The sequence below is a fragment of the Phocoena sinus genome, chromosome 3 (genome assembly GCF_008692025.1).
Source record: "Phocoena sinus isolate mPhoSin1 chromosome 3, mPhoSin1.pri, whole genome shotgun sequence".
NCBI lineage: Eukaryota > Metazoa > Chordata > Mammalia > Artiodactyla > Phocoenidae > Phocoena > Phocoena sinus.
In genome coordinates this window covers 117,828,915-117,847,120 of record NC_045765.1, presented here as the reverse complement: position 1 = coordinate 117,847,120, position 18,206 = coordinate 117,828,915, and the positions used below count along the sequence as shown (strand labels likewise).

At 42.1% G+C, this 18,206-nt stretch overlaps 1 protein-coding gene across 2 annotated transcripts; it reads left to right on the top strand.

The window, feature by feature from the left end:
• Positions 1-5,223: 5,223 nt before the first annotated feature.
• On the top strand, positions 5,224-13,474 carry CCNB1 (cyclin B1). 2 transcript variants are annotated; one of them, XM_032628918.1, is made up of 9 exons: positions 5,224-5,502; positions 6,110-6,280; positions 6,375-6,545; positions 9,010-9,192; positions 10,585-10,743; positions 10,960-11,196; positions 11,471-11,611; positions 12,296-12,346; positions 13,249-13,474. In XM_032628918.1, exons 1-9 carry the CDS (start codon positions 5,482-5,484, stop codon positions 13,354-13,356), a joined length of 1,242 nt encoding a protein of 413 aa, XP_032484809.1. In that variant the 5' UTR covers positions 5,224-5,481; the 3' UTR covers positions 13,357-13,474. The 2 variants fall into 2 exon arrangements, with proteins under 2 accessions (XP_032484809.1, XP_032484808.1); XM_032628917.1 differs by having other exon boundaries at positions 12,236-12,346.
• The last annotated feature ends 4,732 nt before the right edge of the window (positions 13,475-18,206 follow it).

The window sequence follows — 18,206 nt, the reverse complement described above, 5'->3', positions numbered from 1 at the left end:
TTTCTCTGGGTATATGCCCAGTAGTGGGATTGCTGGGTCATATGGTAATTCTATTTTTACTTTTTTAAGGAACCTCCTTACTGTTCTCCATGGTGGCTATATCAATGTACATTCCCACCAACAGTGCAAGAGGTTTCCCTTTTCTCCACACCCTCTCCAGCATTTGTTGTTTGTAGATTTTCTGATGATGGCCATTCTGACTGATGTGAGGTGATACCTCTTTGTAGTTTTGATTTGCATTTCTCTAATAATTAGTGATGTTGAGCAGCTTTTCATGTGCCTCTTGGCCATCTGTATGTTTTCTTTGGAGAAATATCTATTTAGGTCTTCTGCCCATTTTTTGATTGGGTTATTTGTTTTTTTAATATTGAGCTGCATGAGCTCTTTATATATTTTGGAGATTAATCCTTTGTCTGTTGCTTCCTTGCAAATATTTTCTCCCATTCTAAGGCTTGTCTTTTCATCTTGTTTATGATTTCCTTTGCTGTGCAAAAGCTTTTAAGTTTCATTAGGTCCTGTTTGTTTATTTTTGTTTTTATTTCCATTCCTCTAGGAGGTGGGTCAAAAAAGATCTTGTGATTTTTGTCAAAGAGTGTTGTTCCTATGTTTTCCTCTAAGAGTTTTATAGTGTCCAGTCTTACATTTAGGTCTTTAATCCATTTTGAGTTTATTTTTGTGTATGGTGTTAGGGAGTGTTCTAATTTCATTCTTTTACATGTAGCTGCCCAGTTTCCCCAGCACCACTTATTGAAGAGACAGTCTTCTCCATTGTATATCCTTGCCTCCTTTGTCATAGATTAGTTGACCATAGGTGCATGGGTTTATCTCTGTGATTTCTATCCTGTACCATTGATCTATATTTCTGTTTTTGTGCCAATACCGTATTGTCTTGATTACTGTAGCTTTGTCGTATAGTCTGAAGTCAGCGAGTCTGATTCTTCCAGTTCCGTTTTTTTCCCTCAAGATTGTTTTGGTGGTGAGTGTCACTTTAAACATGATCCATCCATTTCATTGGTAACCCTTCCTAACCGTCTGTATTTTTAAGACTTTTCTCTTGGGCTGGTCCATTTCTCAGAGAGGCACGCTTTTATCTCACTTAGGAGGTTATAAGTCCAGCTGCCTGCATTTTAGGGGACTGAGTGGAAGAGGGAACTGGGTCTCACCATTGGGATGAAGAATTTCACTTCATCCCCGCTCAGCTTGCCTGGTGTCTGAAATCCAGAGTTCCATTAGTTCAGCCTCTCCCGAACATAAAGCTCTAATCATCTGCCAGGACCAAGAAGATGCTGCACTCTCACTGCACTCCTAAGTGCAGGAGGAAATCAAGCAATCCTGTTTTCAGCTCTACCTACACCACCAGTTTCACAGACTCCTGGTGCCTCCAGTACCCAAGACTGCTGGTGTCTACAGCATGAATCAGTTTGCTTCTTTACTTTCCATTGCCAGCTTAGCTTCCAACTTTCGTGGTCTGGTATTTCCATTAATACCCTTCAATGTGTTTCCTACTTCTAAAATGGTGTCATTATTGTCTCCTCACCCATCTTTGGGAGTTTATGCATTAAAAAAAAATCCCTTTACTGCCTTCCGGAAGAAACAAAGATAAATATGTATATTTAATCTGCCATGTTAAACCACTACTCCCTCTGAGAAACACTGCCTTCTCTTTTCTGAGACACCACTATTTGGTCTCCTACCTCTTTGGTGTTCTTGTCCAATTTTCCTAACTTCCTAACAGAGAGGGCCTCTCCCTCTCTGTTCAGTCTTTAAAATGGAGGGCCCTGGGGCTTGCTACTCTTCTTTACATTCCTTCCTTAGATGACCTCATCTGCATCAGAGTTTAAATACTATCTCAGCAAAGGAGGCTTTAGCTCCCACCCTGGCCTCAGCCTAGTAGACCTCTCCCCTTGTATATCTCTAGGCATTTCCAAATGTCCTGCTACTCCCTAAAAGCTGTTCATCTGTTAGTGTTCTGTTTCATTTACTCAAGTCAAAACCTGAGTCATCCTTGACCCCTTTTCTCTCACTCCAAGCATGTAAACCATTAAGACCCAGCAAGTCTACCTCCAAAATATATCCAGAATCTATCCCATTCTGTCTACCACTACTAGTACCATCAAAGCCATCATCTTTTGCCTGGCCTGCTACAGTAGCCTCTTAATGGCTCCCCTGCTTCTCTTCTCCTCCTGCTTCCCCCTCTGTCTCCTCCCCACCTATGTGTATTCTCTCCACAGTGACTACAGTAATCTTTCAGAAAAATAGATTATGCCACACCTTGACTTAAAACCCTCCAAAGCCTTCCACTGCACTTATCATAGCTTGGTTTACAAGGCCTTGTGTAATTTTACCCTTTCCAATTTCTTTAATCTCATCTCTACTCCCCTCCTCCCCCCATACTCTAGCCACACCAGCTTTTCTGAACATGACAAGCTCATTCCTATTACAAAAATTAATAAACAGAAAGCTCAATTAAAATAGAATGGGAGGTCAGAAAGGGGAGCTTTCTTGCCCTGTGACTTTGGCAGAGCCCAACAAGAAAAAGAGAGACTTCCTCCTCTTACCTGGCAAGAGCTCAGCCAATAAAAAGCCACTATATTTCAAATTCTCAATTCCTCCAAAGGACTCTGTTTACTATAGTCCTCCCAACTGCTTTTCCCCTCTCTATAAGAGTCCTCTCCTTGTGGCATGGGACTTGCATGGCTTGCCAAGGGTACAGATCCCAAATCGCAATTCTTTGTTGATCCTGAATAAACCCATTTTTGCTGGAGAAATAACTGAAAGTCTATTTATTTTAGGTCAACACTATCATTGGGTTGTCACAGACTATTTCCTTTATCTGGAATGTTTTTCTTCTTGTCATTTAAACCTCAGCTTAAATGTCAACTTCTCAGACCATCCCTGACCACCAAGTCTAAGTCAGCTACCAAATCACTCTATTTGCATCATTTTCTTTTTATTCTCTGCCTAGCACTTAGTACTATCTGATATTTTTCCTACTTTACTTACTTATTTAGTCTCTGTCCTATTGTAATATATGCTTAATGAGAGCAGGGATCTCATCTGTTTTGTTCAGGGCTGTATTCCTAGCACCTAGAACATCACCTGCTATGCACTTGGCACTACTAACTGGGCCATGGTTGAGAACATTGAGTAGTTCACCGAGAAGAAAAGTCAAGTTTCTAAGTGTTATAAAGAAAGGAGATGATCCATGAAACTTGTGTTAATTATGCATCAAAGGTTAACATTCTGAATAGAAATCATAGGGGGAAAGTCATAGGGGGACTTCCCTGGTGGTCCAGTGGCTAAGACTCCATGCTCCCAATGCAGGGGGCGCAGGTTCAATCTCTGGTCAGGAAACTAAATCCCACACGCCACAACTAAGACCTGGAACAGCCAAATAAATAAATATTTTTAAAAAAGAAGAAGAAATGAGTTATAGGTATGTACATAGCTGGCAAGATTTCTCAAGCTTAGCACTACCGGACTACTGACATTCGGGGCTGGATAATTGTGTGTGTGTGTGTGTGTGTGTGTGTGTGTGTGTGTGTGTGTGTGTGTTTAGAGGGTGTAGGGGCTGTCTTGTGCACTGTAGTATGTTTAGAAACATCTCTGGTTTCTACCCACTAGATGCCAGTAGCACCTTCCCAGTCATGACAACCAGAAATGCCAAATGCCTTTCCACCCTTGGGACAAAATGTTCCCCAGTTGAGAACTACTATGTTAAAAGAAGTTCCACTGAGCAATGGTCAGGAAGTGGTCTTCACTTAGGTCTGCTAAAGGCCTGGCATCTTAGGGTCATTCAAAGTGTATGGCTTTTTATCAGCTTCAGCTAGTTCGAGAGAGCCCATGGCATTGGGACAATAGTGTCAACAGTTCCTAAGCAAGTGCTGCTGTGAGGGGAGGTGAAATCTAGGGGGAAATTTGATGAGAAGCACAGTCTTAAAGTGTCTCCCCACGGACACTTTATTCGTTGTCAGAAACAAACAACTAAATGTTCACTGGAGAAAGCAGGTAGCAGCTTGGCCAAGTGATCAAAATTAATCTCACTTATGGGGAACAGGTGAACACAATGTGTCTGCAGAGTTGATCCCCTAAGAAGAATATGATGTCACCTACGTGGCATAACAGCCAAGAGTACATAACCTTGATGTAAATCACAAGGAACAATTAGACAAATGCAAAAATAAGAAAGTTCTATTTTCTAAAAAGTGGCATGGAGTACAGTATTCTTCAAAACCATCAGTGTTATAAAAGACAAAGAAAAGCTGCAGGATCTGTTCCAGACTAAAGGAGGCTACATGCAACATTGACCCTAGCTGGATCCTGTACTGGAGAAAAGAAAATGCTAAGAAGGACATTATTAGGTCAACTGACAAAACTGGAATACAAACTAGGTTGAATACAATGTTGTGATAAAGTAAATTTATGAAGTTGATAACTGTAGTGTGATTATGTTAAAAGAACATCCCTTTTACTTAGGAAATACACACTGAAGAATTGAGGGATAAGCGGCCATGATAACATAACTTACCCTCAAATTTTTCAGGAAGAAAATGTTTATATACAGTTATACACGGATAGATCTATATATGAGAAAGAGATTAAGTAAATGATAAAGCAAAAGGGGTAAAAGGGTAAGGATATTTGAATCTGGGTAAAGGGTATACGTGTGTTCCTTGTAATATTTTTGTTTGCAACTTTTCTAAGTTTGAAATTATTTTCAAATTAAAAGTAAAACAAAAAGATTGGCTTTGGGAAAAAATTTGATTGAAGTAATCTGGCACGTTAAGAGGCTGGCAATATTCTTAAGAGACAATTACAGTTGTGGAAACGTCATGGATCTAAAGAAATCTAAGTTTAGTCCCCTGTTACTAATTTGTTATCCTGAGAAAATCACCCAAAGCCTCTCTGAGCTTCAGTTTCTCCAACCCAGAGTGCTGCCAGAATGATCAAATGAAAGAATGTATATACAAAAGCTTTCCCTGCTACATGTCACTGCAGAAGAGGAAAGTGTGTTTAACAATAAGTAGGACTAAAGCCATAACTTCCTCTCACGTCAAACCAGCGGCTCCACTCTCTTTTCCAAGGCACCGCTGCTAACCATGGCGGCGCACAGCTTCGCCTCTCCAGGTGGGCGGTGATCACCCCTCTCCAGGTGACAACAGTAGCTGCTTGAGGGCGCAGGCGCCGAGCCAGACCACGTGACGGTATGGCCCCACCCCCGCCCGAACTTTTTCGCGGGATCGCCCTGGAAACGCATTCTAGGAGGAACCGGCCGCCGCCAATGGGAAGCGAGCGAGTGCCACGAACAAGCCAATAGGGAGGGAGCGGTGCGGGGTTTAAACCTCAAGCGGGGCCAGATTCCTCCCGGCGTGCTGCGGAGGAACGGCTGTTGGCCTGCGGTGGGTTCAAGGTCCCCGGCTGGTCTGGGGCTCCCGTGCTCTGCTTCTCCCCACTGAGCTGCTGCCTGGTGCAGAGGAAGCCATGGCGCTCCGGATCACCAGGGTGAGCTGCTAGGGACGGTGAACAAACGCGGCTCTCCCGGCTCGCTGCGTCTCCTCTCCCTATCTCGCCTGCTGGAGTTCCCCTGGCAGGAGTTGACCGGGACAGATTTGGGGGGAGGATGGCGGTCGGTGGGCCCCTAAAATGGTGGGAGAGTTTGGGGTGCGGACAGACGGAGAGAGGAAGGTGAGAAAGAAGTGGATGGGGCTTGGATAAAGTGGGGGGGAGGGGACAGATGGAGGGTAGACGCGAAACCTTTTGTAAATGGTGACGGAGGACCCCTGGGCGAGCTCCCACCAACTGCATAACCCCCTCCCCACAGGAAAGCTTCCTGCCATTAAGGCTTTTTCGATTTCCTTTCAAATGTAAATTCATGGTATTTTAGGTCAGGCGGGGACTGAGCAGGCAATCCCTCAATAGGTGAAAGAACAGGTTCGGGGAGGAATCTGGCTTGTTACAGCTTTAGCGTAGACCCTGGAACGCAGGTTTCCCCTGGGAACCCATTTACAGTCGGCATTCCTCCTGAGAGCCTCTGTTTTGCCCCCGCTTTAACCGTTGATTTACTCTAACTTGGCCGAGCCAGCTCTCAAAGTGGTCTTGCTTCTTACAGAACACGAAAATTAATGCTGAAAATAAGGCGAAGGTCAGTATGGCAGGCGCAAAGCGCGTGCCTGTGGCCACTGTTGCAGCCTCTAAGCCCGGGCTGAGGCCAAGAACAGCCCTTGGAGACATCGGTAACAAAGTCAGTGAACAGCCACAGGCCAAATTGCCCCTGAAAAAGGTAACTCTTCCTGATTCAACTACTCTGTAAGAGTCTGCCTTCCAACTGTAACCTGTGATGGAGAAACATTCCATTCTCTCCTTTTCATCCACAGGAAGCAAAAACTTTAGCTGCTGGAAAAGTTATTGCTAAAAAACTACCAAAACCTCTGGAAAAGGCTCCTGTACCTGTGCCGGAGCCCCAGCCGGAGCTGGATCTGGAGCCAGAGCCAGAGCCGGAAACCGAGCCTGTTAAAGAAGAGAAACTTCCCCCTGAGCCTATTTTGGTAAACTTAACTGTAATATTTTAGAGCCTGTTGATTGTTTCTTTTCCCTTCATTTTACTAATGCATGGCATAGCATTTGACTAAATAGGAAAAATAGTAACACGTATAGAGTGCTTAGCAGGAGGTAGGCTCTGCTAAGCACTTTACATGCATTAGCTCACGTAATCTTACACTCTCTTAGTGCACTGGTATTATTACCTCTACTTTTAGATAACGGCATAGAGAAGTATTAAGTATCTTTTCTAGAGTCGTATCTCTTTAGTGGCACATAATTGGATTCAAACCCAGGCTATCTGGCTTCAGAATCTATGCTTTTAATTGCTTTGTTATACTACCCCTCCTTTGTTTACCGTACTGAGTAGTAGCTGCCTGGACTAAAGATTTTGCTGTCTTTGGGTACAAGCCATCTCTGGCCAGAATTTATCGACTGAAACACAGATTGTTCTCTTGAGTCCTTTTTTTTTTTACTCCATAATGTGGTCACCAAATAATTAATAATAAATCTGTAACATTGGAATTTATATAAGGATGTAAAGCAGAAAATGGAGCTATTCAGAGAAGGTAAGAAGATGAGTTAACAGCCTCAAAAACCAAGAACATTTTTATTAAATATCAGGTATGTAAATGTATCTACTCCTGTGAAGAAAATATACACCATCTAGAAGAGGCTGCTTTCCTGACACTTCAATGAACTGCATTTTTTTTTCTTCAATATTTATTTATTTGGTTGTGGCTTGCTGGCTCCTTAGTTGCGGTACTTGGGCTCCTTAGTTGTGGCATGCATGTGGGATCTAGTTCCCTGACCAGCAATGAACTGCATTCTTAAGTTCTAATTTTTAAAACTTCATTAAAGCTGGTTGGGAAAATGATCGGTTAAAGTTATTCAGCCTAGCTGTCTATATCCAAGGGAAAGGGATGTGAGGCTATGGCTTTAGTATTGTCCTTCTGGACATATCACAGAAACCTGTAGCATGCGCAGTCTTTAACTGGCCATACCAAAAGACCTGAGCTTTCCGTCAAAGTCCCATACTGATTCTTGCCTTCACTTTCCCACCCTCTTTCTGTTTTGTTTTGTTTTTGCAGTGCGCAGGCTCAGTGGCCATGGCTCACGGGCCCAGCTGCTCCGTGGCACGTGGGATCCTCCCGGACCGGGGCACGAACCCATGTCCCCTGCATCCCCGTGTCCCCTGCATCGGCAGGTAGACTCTGAATCACTGCGCCACCAGGGAAGCCCTCCCACCCCCTTTCTTTTAACTGATAACCTTCTCATCCTTCAAAACAGCTCAATCATCGACACCTAAAGCTTTCCCTAACTTTCCCAACCCTACCCTAACTTCCTGCACCTCTAGGATTTGTTCCGAGAATCAATCTCTTTACTTCATTTACTTATTTCTTCTAAATTCAAAGCCCCTTGAGGACACCATAAAGCTAGTGCCTAGCATAGAGCTTAAGAAAGTGCTCAATAGGGCTTACCTGGTGGCACAGTGGTTCACAGTCCGCCTGCCGATGCAGGGGACACGGGTTCGTGCCCCGGTCCGGGAAGATCCCACATGCCGCGGAGCGGCTGGGCCCGTGAGCCATGGCCGCTGAGGCTGTGCGTCCGGAACCTGTGCTCCACAACGGGAGAGGCCACAACAGTGAGAGGCCCGCATACTGCAAAAAAAAAAAAAAGGACGTGCTCAATAAATGTTTGGACAATGGGGTAACTGGAGCTTGAAGAAAATGGTTCATTATAACAAAGTCAGTTAATCCTTTGTAGTTTCGGGGCTTCCCTGATGGCGCAGTGGTTAAGAATCCGCCTGCCAATGCAGGGGACCCGGGTTCAAGCCCTGGTCTGGGAAGATCCCACATGCCACAGAGCAACTAGGCCCGCGAGCCACAACTATTGAACATGCTTGCCACACTACTGATGCACGTGTGCCTAGAGCCGATGCTCTGCAACAAGAGAAGCCACCGCAATGAGAAGCCTGCGCAACTCAATGAAGAGGAGACCCCACTCCCGCAACTAGAGAAAGCCCGCTTGCAGCAACAAAGACCCAACACAGCCAAAAATAAATAAATAAAATCCTTAGTAGTCGGGACAGGACTGGTGTTCTCCTGTGCAGTGGGAAGCAGGCCATGTTACTAAAGACTAACTTGTCATTCACTTGGATTAACTTTACATGACATTACTAAGCAAATGCGTTACTTATCCGTTTCCCTTGGAGGAAAGTCTAGATGTGAACTTGCTTCCTCTCTGTTTTACCTGTTAGCATTCTGACTCTAAACTGATTCAGTCTAAGTTGGCATTTCACCTTTCATATTACTCACTTCCTGAAGACAAATTGAATAAATTTGTAAAGGTAAATGAATTGTATTTCTGTTCAGCAGATAGTCTCTTGAATTGGTACCAATAATCTGACCTTCATTCCCAGATTGTATGCTCCTCTTTGCTATTATTTCAAAAAGTCCATTCTGTTTCAAGGTTGATACTCCCTCTCCAAGCCCCATGGAAACATCTGGCTGTGCCCCTGCAGAAGAGTATCTGTGCCAAGCTTTCTCTGATGTAATTCTTGCAGTGAATGATGTGGATGCAGAAGACGGAGCAGATCCAAACCTTTGTAGTGAATATGTAAAAGATATCTATGCTTATCTGAGACAACTTGAGGTCAGTAATATGAAACCTTTGTTTTTTCTAAACTGCATCTAGCTTTATTAAAGAGATTTTCCATTAACAGTTCACAACAATTTAAGCAAGATATGAGCAGCATTTCTTAACAGTAGGTTCCACTTTGAAATTCTTCATGGAAAAATAAAAAATAAGCCAATGTAATTTTTTTTTTTTTTTGGTGGGGGCGAGGGTTGCATGCATGGCTTGTGGGATCTTAGTTCCCTGACCAGGGATTGAACCCCGGGCCTGGCAGTGAAAGTCCTAACCAGTGGACGGCCAGGAAATTCCCAATGAAGTCTCTATTTGCCATTTTGAACAGGGAAAATTCAAAGTGAGAGTGGATACTACCGTGGCTCTTCCTAAAGGAAAGTCCACAGATTGAAAGGTATTTTATATCTATCACAGTTAGGAGTGAGTGAGTCCCAAATTCTGGGTTTAAGGAGCATAACAGGCAGGAGGTACATGGTAATGGAGAAGATGCTGAAAAACTATAGCCAAAAAAAGGCATTTTGGGTCAGTGTTGCTTATGAGCATGTGATATCAGGGAAATTGTTCTTTGTGTACAAGAGGAGTATACTCAAAAGCTAAAGGTTTTGGTTTTCTTCCATTTCATCCTATTTCTGAAACTTTCTATTAGTGTTCTTTGCCCTTTTCCCCCCCAGACAAGGAAGCATTCTGTATGTTAACAGCATAAGCTGTACAGTTACCAAATTTACCCAGTTGCTTGTTTATAATGCGTTGTGTTCTAGTGGCATCATTAACATCTTCAGGTTCTTGCCTGGTTCTTTTGGGCATCTCCATTTTCTACAGGATTGTCCTGGTTCCTTGCCAGGACCAGCCTTCTGCTGTGGATTTCTTTTCTCCCTTGTCTTTAAAGTTTGTGTTCTAACTTTGGAGGAGTGGGTTTAGCAGATGTGTGTGCTGGATTTTGATGGTTGACTTTTGTTACCTATGGTGTTTGGGGGGTTTAAACCCTGGAGTAGAAGTGGTAGCATATTGGTTCCAGCTGATCTGGAAGCTGCTGCTATATTTTCTACTTCATAAAGCTCAGGCTGTGGGTTTTAGAGTCTTAAGTGAAAAGATCTGAGGTAATAGGTAGTATGGTATCCTTATTTGGGAAGAAGCGAGGAAAGGGTGTGGGCCAGTAGTAGTGATGGTGAATTGGACATAGTAAGATTTGCCAATATGAAAACCTGTCACACTGTCCTGTTTAATGTTTGCTTTCTTTGTTTCTCAGTGGTAGAGCTGTTTGCAGCGACCAAATGAATAACTGAGTTAAGAACATTTTAGAGATTCTAAATGTTCCAGAGCTATTTTGAGGTGACTATTTCTGGTCAGAAATGTCATGTGGAGTCTTGCTTCTTAGGATAATCAGCATTTCTTTTGCAGGAAGAGCAAGCAGTCAGACCAAAATACCTACTGGGTCGTGAAGTCACTGGAAACATGAGAGCCATCCTAATTGACTGGCTAGTGCAGGTTCAAATGAAATTCAGGTTACTCCAGGAGACCATGTACATGACTGTTTCCATTATTGATCGGTTCATGCAGGTGAGCATAAGTCACCACCTGAGGGTTCTCCCTTCCAGGGTCCTAGCTGAGTCATAAGAAACAGACTTTTTCAGCTAAAATCTGTTTTGAGGCATGGGGTGTCATTAATTGAGATTCTGTTGTGAGAGTGTGTCTTTCCCACCACTCCTTCACAATTCTGTGTCTCCTTTTTCAAATATGTATTACTTGTTGATCCAGCTGAAATTCCCATTGCAGGATAACTGTGTGCCCAAGAAGATGCTGCAGCTGGTTGGTGTCACTGCCATGTTTATTGCAAGCAAATACGAGGAAATGTACCCTCCAGAAATTGGTGACTTTGCCTTTGTGACTGACAACACCTACACTAAGTACCAAATCAGACAGATGGAAATGAAGATTCTAAGAGCTTTAAATTTTAGTCTGGGTCGCCCTCTACCCCTGCATTTCCTTCGGAGAGCATCTAAGATTGGAGAGGTACAGATTTCTTGAAACCTTTGGTATGGTACATTAGGGAATACTGCTGGCCAATGAGATCTAATTCAAGTGCCTTGTATTTATACCTAACTACATGAGGAAGGGATAAAGATGGTATTTATTTCCAATCAGGCTGTATGTTAATATTATTATTAAAGCGTTTCACGGGCAATTGCATTTGAGAGTTTGTAGGCACACATCTGTAGTTAGTTATGGGCATACCAGTTACTGCCAATGCAGAATTCTCTGACAGAACCTGTGGGTTTTATTCCAGGTTGATGTTGAGCTACATACTTTGGCCAAATATCTGATGGAACTAACTATGTTGGACTACGATATGGTGCACTTTCCTCCTTCTCAGATTGCAGCGGGAGCTTTTTGCTTAGCACTGAAAATTCTTGATAATGGTGAATGGGTAAGCTCTGTCCCACAAACTAAGGTTACCCTGAGCTTTTAAATTATAATATTTACAGCATACAGAACTGTTGTCATTAAAGGACAGTTCAAATGGTTCTTAAATATGGCATCTACTGAGGGAATAATTTAAAATATCTTGTTTGTGATATCTCCATAGAATGCTTCCGTTTCATTGCCTAATCTCATCTATCTATACCCCTTTGAGAAAGGCAGAGCAGCTGCTACTCCTTACAGATGGAAAAGCTCAAGCAGGTCAAATGACATACTAGAAGTTCATTCGTATTCGTTGATTCAACAAGTATTTCTCCTATATGCCATGTGATACTCTAGGCCCTAGAAATAGAATTTATGCATGAGAAAGTCAGCTCCAAAGAACTTGGAGTCTAGCTTTGGGGTGGGCAAGTCAGCAATTAAAAAAGTGTAATTAGGTTGGAGCACAGGATCCTAGAGAAGCCATGAAAGAAGGGTATTTGGGGAAGAAGGGGTCTTAAGCTTGTCTTAAATTTTGATTATAATCAGCCATACAGTATCTACTTCCCTACCCTAGTTTTAAATAACATCTAGAAATTTTATGAAAATCATTGGTGATGAGCATTTTCAACATTAACTTTTGTTGTCTTAGACACCAACTCTACAGCATTACCTGTCATACACTGAAGAATCCCTTCTTCTTGTTATGCAGCACCTGGCTAAGAATATAATCATAGTGAATCGTGGGCTTACAAAGCATATGGTGAGTCAGTGGTACTGTATGGTGTTGGGAAAAGTGGAAAATCATTAAGGTTTTTTTTTTTTGTTTTTTTTTGTTTTTTTTTGTTTTTTTTTGTTTTTAGTAAATTTATTTATTTATTTATGGCTGCGTTGGGTCTTTGTTGCTGTGCTCAGGCTTTCTCTTGTTGCACTGAGCGGGGGCTACTCTTCGTTGCGGTGCGCAGGCTTCCTATCGCGGTGGCTTCTTCCCTCACGGAACACAGGCTTTAGGTGCACGGGCTTTAGTAGTTGTGGCACTCATGCTCAGTAGTTGTGGCTCTCAGGGTCTAGAGCTCAGGCTCAGTAGTTACGGTGCACGGGCTTAGTTGCTCCGCGGCATGTGGGATCTTCTCGGACCAGGGCTTGAACCCTTGTCCCCTGCATTGGCAGGCGGACTCCTAACCACTGCGTCACCAGGGAAGTCCAGTCATTAAAATTTTTTTTTTTTTTTTTAAAATATTTATTTATTTATTTATTTATTTATTTTTGGCTGTGTTGGATCTTCGTTTCTGTGCGAGGGCTTTCTCTAGTTGTGGCGAGCGGGGGCCACTCTTCATTGCGGTGCGCGGGCCTCTTACTGTCACGGCCTCTCTTGTTGCAGAGCACAAGCTCCAGATGCGCAGGCTCAGTAGTTGTGGCTCGTGGGCCTAGTTGCTCCGCGGCATGTGGGATCTTCCCAGACCAGGGCTCGAACCCATGTCCCCTGCATTGGCAGGCAGATTCTCAACCACTGCGCCACCAGGGAAGCCCCAGTCATTAAGATTTTATGCCTGTAAATTCACAGCTTGCTTTTAAGGAGTTGATTTTTAAGTGTATATGTGTATAGTTGGTTCTTAAGATGTTTTCCTCTTTTCCTTCATTAATTACTATGCTTTTCTCTTCCAGACTATCAAGAACAAGTATGCTACGTCTAAGCATGCTAAGATCAGCATTCTAGCACAGCTGAATTCTGCACTAGTTCAAGATTTAGCCAAGGCTGTGGCAAAGGTGTAACTTGTGAACTTTGGAATACTATAAAATCTGCAAATAAAATTGGCACCATGTGCCATCTGTACATACTATATGTTACATTTATTTACTTTTAATAAAGTTGTAGTCCTTTTTACTTAAACCTTAACTCATTTGAATGTGGCTGCTTCCCACAGGTTATTTTAAAGGTTCAGTGGGGGTATAGTTAAAAAAAAAACTGCTTTCAATTACCTGGGGACCCAATTAATATACACAATTAGTTCTTGGTTCTTGTTTTTATGTACCTGGCTTTACTTCAGATAAATTACTAAGCTCTTGAGGGCATTTACAATCCTTACTTACTTTATATCATACTGTATGTAAGCCCAGTCATCTTAAGAGAATTGGCTGCCTAGTTCTATGTAAGGAAAAGTACCACCTCATTCCCAATTTCCCCGATTTCTATTTCCTCTGGTGGTTGCTGCTGTAATTCTAAGTAATCTACTCGTACCACCTTCTTACATTATCAACTTAAACTAGTATCAGCTTTTTCACTTGGAAAAATAAGAATTTTAATATATATTCAAAACCTAGTTTGCCTTTTCTTTATTGGTTAAGAAAATAAAACAATCCTCAAAACAAGTATCTAAAAACGTTTATTTACCCACCCCCTCTTACTCTCCTACGTCTCAATCCCATCCACCTGAAGGGTATCAGGAGTTTGGGATGTAGCCAGTCATGCCTTCTATGAATATAGACCTGCATGTAAATTATAGTGGGGGTATTAAAAAAATGAGATCATTCTATATACTTGGCAATTCTTTCAACATGGACAAGCCTTACCTGTATTTGGGCATTATAGTCCATAGTATGGATATACTATAATGTAATTAACCATTCCCCTGTTCAGATTGCTTTTTGTCTTTGCTCCTACAGACAATGCTGTTTAAATGTCATTATATCCCATGCCTTTCTTTATGTACACTGGGTTCTCCAAAGAGTGTGTTCTAAGTTCTGGCAGGTACAGCCAGCTGACTTTCTCAGTGTCATCAGCAATAAATGTACAAAAGTTCTGGTTTTCTCTGCATCCTTGCCAGAACTGAAGGTAATCATTCTCTTTAATTTCTGTGAGTTTGGCAAAAAATACCCTATTTTGTTTGCTGTTCTAATTTATACTTCTCATGAGTAGTTGAATCAATTTTTGTTGTCTGCTTATTTATCAATTTGTAAGGCTTTCTCAGTTTGTCGTTTGCCCTAAATCTGTTTATGCTATATCTTTTGCCATGCAGACACTTTAAATTTTTATATTATCAAAACTATTTATTCTGTAGTTGCTTTTGGATTTTTGGTGTTATGGTCAACATCACCCCCAAACCATTACCATCTCTTAAATTTCTAAATTTTTCCTGCTTAGGTCTACAAGCCCTCAGTAAACTGTTTTTTGGTGTTTTTTTTTTTTTTTGCGGTACGCGCGCCTCTCACTGTTGTGGCCTCTCCCGTTGTGGAGCACAGGCTCCAGACGCGCAGGCTCAGCGGCCATGGCTCACGCACCTAGCCGCTCCGCAGCATGTGGGATCTTCGCGGACCAGGGCACGAACCCGTGTCCCCTGCATCGGCAGGCAGACTCCCAACCACTGCGCCACCAGGGAAGCCCAGTAAACTTTTTGTATGTTGTATGAGATAGGATTCTTAACTTCCAGATGGATGCCATTTGTGCCAGCCAGTACTGTATGTTTAAAATCCTCCTTGTACAATTGAAACATCAGTTTTTATTGTTCCCGGATCTACTTGTTTCTTCCTGTGATTAATATAGTTTTTTTTGTTTTGTTTTGTTTTGTTTTTTGATTAATATAGTTTTACATTAAGTTTATCTGGTATGATGAGGCTACCACTGTTTCCCAAATATGTGGGGGCAATTTCAAACACATGAACCTTAAAATTCTGTCCAGTTACTGAAAAGCTCCTTTGAGATTTTGACTGTATATTATATACGTATATATAGAGTGTTATGTACTAGCTCTGGATAGACTGATAATTGTCTTCCCATCCAGAAGCATTTTTCTCCATCAAAGACTTGTTGCATGCCCATTGCAATATTAGAATTTAATTATGTAATTGCTGTACTTTTCTTGTCAAGTTTATTTTTGGGTTTATGCTTTTTTTTGTCACTATTGTAAATAGGCCATATTTCCTACCTCTTTTTTTTTTTTTTTTTCTTTTTGCGGTACGCGGGCCTCTCACCGCTGTGGCCTCTCTCATCGCGGAGCACAGGCTCTGGATGTGCAGGCCCAGCGGCCATGGCCCACGGGTCCAGCTGCTCCGCGGCATGCGGGATCCTGCCGGACCGGGGCACAAACCCACGTCCTCCACATCGGCAGGCGGACCCCCAACCACTGCGCCACCAGGGAAGCCCCCATTTCTATTTTTTATTGCTAGTTGTATTTTTGCTACCCAGTTGACATCGATGTTCTTACTTGATTTTAGTGCTTTTCTAGGCCTTAAATCCCCAAATTTTATTTTTTCAACTGTATGATATATATCTATATATTTTTAATGCAGAGGGACTGCCTTTTAATTTATTTATTTATTTTTGCTGTGTTGGGTCTTCGTTTCTGTGCGAGGGCTTTCTCTAGTTGTGGCAAGCGGGGGCCACTCACTATCGCAGCCTCTCGTTGCGGAGCACAGGCTCCACACGCGCAGGCTCAGTAGTTGTGGCTCATGGGCCTAGTTGCTCCGTGGCATGTGGGATCTTCCCAGACCAGGGCTCGAACCCGTGTCCCCTGCATTAGCAGGCAGATTCTCAACCACTGCACCACCAGGGAAGCCCCAACTATATGATTTTTAAGTTATTGTTTTAGAGTCTCCAAAACAACATTGATAATCGGTAGATCCCCGTCTTATTCCTGGGTTAGACATCTCTTCAATATTTTTACCATCTAATATTTATCTGTTAGTCTTTTTAAAAAAAAAAACAGAAAAACTCCAATGATATCATAAGCTGAAAGAGTAAATAAAATTCCCCAGCCTTGACTATTAAAAACTCACAGCAGGAAGAGAAATTTAAAATCTATTCATTTATTGAAAGCTAGCTAAATTAATCTGTAAAGTCACCTGGCCTGTTGCTGCTTATAATGGTAGCTTTCCATGGTTTTTTGGTGTTTTTTAGGAATTCACCACCACCACCACCTTAGAAAATCATCCATTCTGGATTTTCTAAATTATAGCTGTAGAGGTATATGATATTATTCAATCTCTTTTGTATTATAACTTCTCATTCCTGATGTTGAATACTTGTGTTTTCTAATCAGGTTTGGCTAGGGGGTCTTTTACTGGTGTTTTGAAACAATGATACAAAGGTATCATTTCTACTACCTTTATTTTGTAGTTTTAGCTTTTATGTTAATTCTCACCATCTGCTTTTCTTTTGGTTATTTTCTAGTTTAGGTTAAATATTTAATATAATTTTAGTAATAAAAGCCTTTGTATATACATTTTCCTCTGTGATAGCTGGTTTCTAAAGTTCTCTTTCATCAATATCTGGTTATTTTGTGATCCTTTTTGATCTGGAGATTATTTTACTGCTTATTTTCTAAGTAGTTTATTTATTTTTGCTGCATTGGGTCTTCGTTGCTGAGCGCGGGCTTTCTCTAGTTGTGGCCAGTGGGGGCTTCTCATTGCGGTGGCTTCTCGTTGCAGAGCACGGGCTCTAGGTGCACGGGCTTCAGTAGTTGCAGCACGTGGGCTCAATAGTTGTGGCACACGGGCTCAGTTTCTCCACGGCATGTGGGATCTTCCTGGACCAGGGATTGAACCCGTGTCCCCTGCATTGGCAGACAGATTCTTAACCACTGCGCCACCAGGGAAGTCCCAGTTTATTTTTTTTGTCAGACATCTATATGTTGGTAATTTTTTATTTCATTGGAAATAAGGTCTGTAAAAAGCCTTTCAAAACTTTTCTATGTAGATAAGTACTTCATGGACTTATGTAAATATTCCATGGATTTTATTTCCTAATAGGAAACAAAGTTTCAGTGATTTACGTAGGCAAATATTAAGGCTACAGAGAAAAAAAAACTGTATGGCGGTCATATACACACGTGTGTGCAATTGTGTACATAAATTCCTATTTTTAAGAGCCATTTGAAAGTAAATCTCAGGTGTCAATATAATGTCCCCTTAAATACTTCCATCATGCATCTATGTCCTAAGAATTAAGACCGTTAATTTTGATTTCGACCATTTTTTAAATCTTTATTGGATTTGTTACAATATTGCTTCTGTTTTACGTTTTGGTTTTTTTGGCCATGAGGCATGTCGTATCTTAGCTCCCTGACCAGGGATCGAACCTGCACCCACTGCATTGGAAGGTGAAGTCTTAACCACTGGACCACCAGGGAAGTCCCCACAATCTTTTTATCACACTAAGAAAGTTAACAACTCCATATGTAATATACAGTACCTAATCAAATTTCCACAATCATTCCAGAAATGTCTTAGTTTCATTTCTTTTTCCATACAGAACAATTGCCCTGCTTTATTTATTTATTTATTTATTTTTGGCTGCATTGGGTCTTTGTAGCTGAGCGTGGGCTTCTCCTTGCAGTGGCTTCTCTTGTTGCAGAGCATGGGCTGTAGGCATGCAGGCTTCGGTAGTTGTGGCGCATGGACTCAGTTGTTGTGGTTCACAGGCTCTAGAGCACAGGCTCAGTAGTTGTGGCGCACGGGTTTAGTTGCTCCGCGGCATGTGGGATCTTCCAGACCAGGGCTCAAACCCGTGTCCCCTGCACTGGCAGACAGGAAGATTCTTAACCACTGTGCCACCAGGGAAGTCCCAATTGCCCTGCTTTTTTTTTTTTTTTTTTTTTTTTGCGGTACGCGGGCCTCTCACTGTTGTG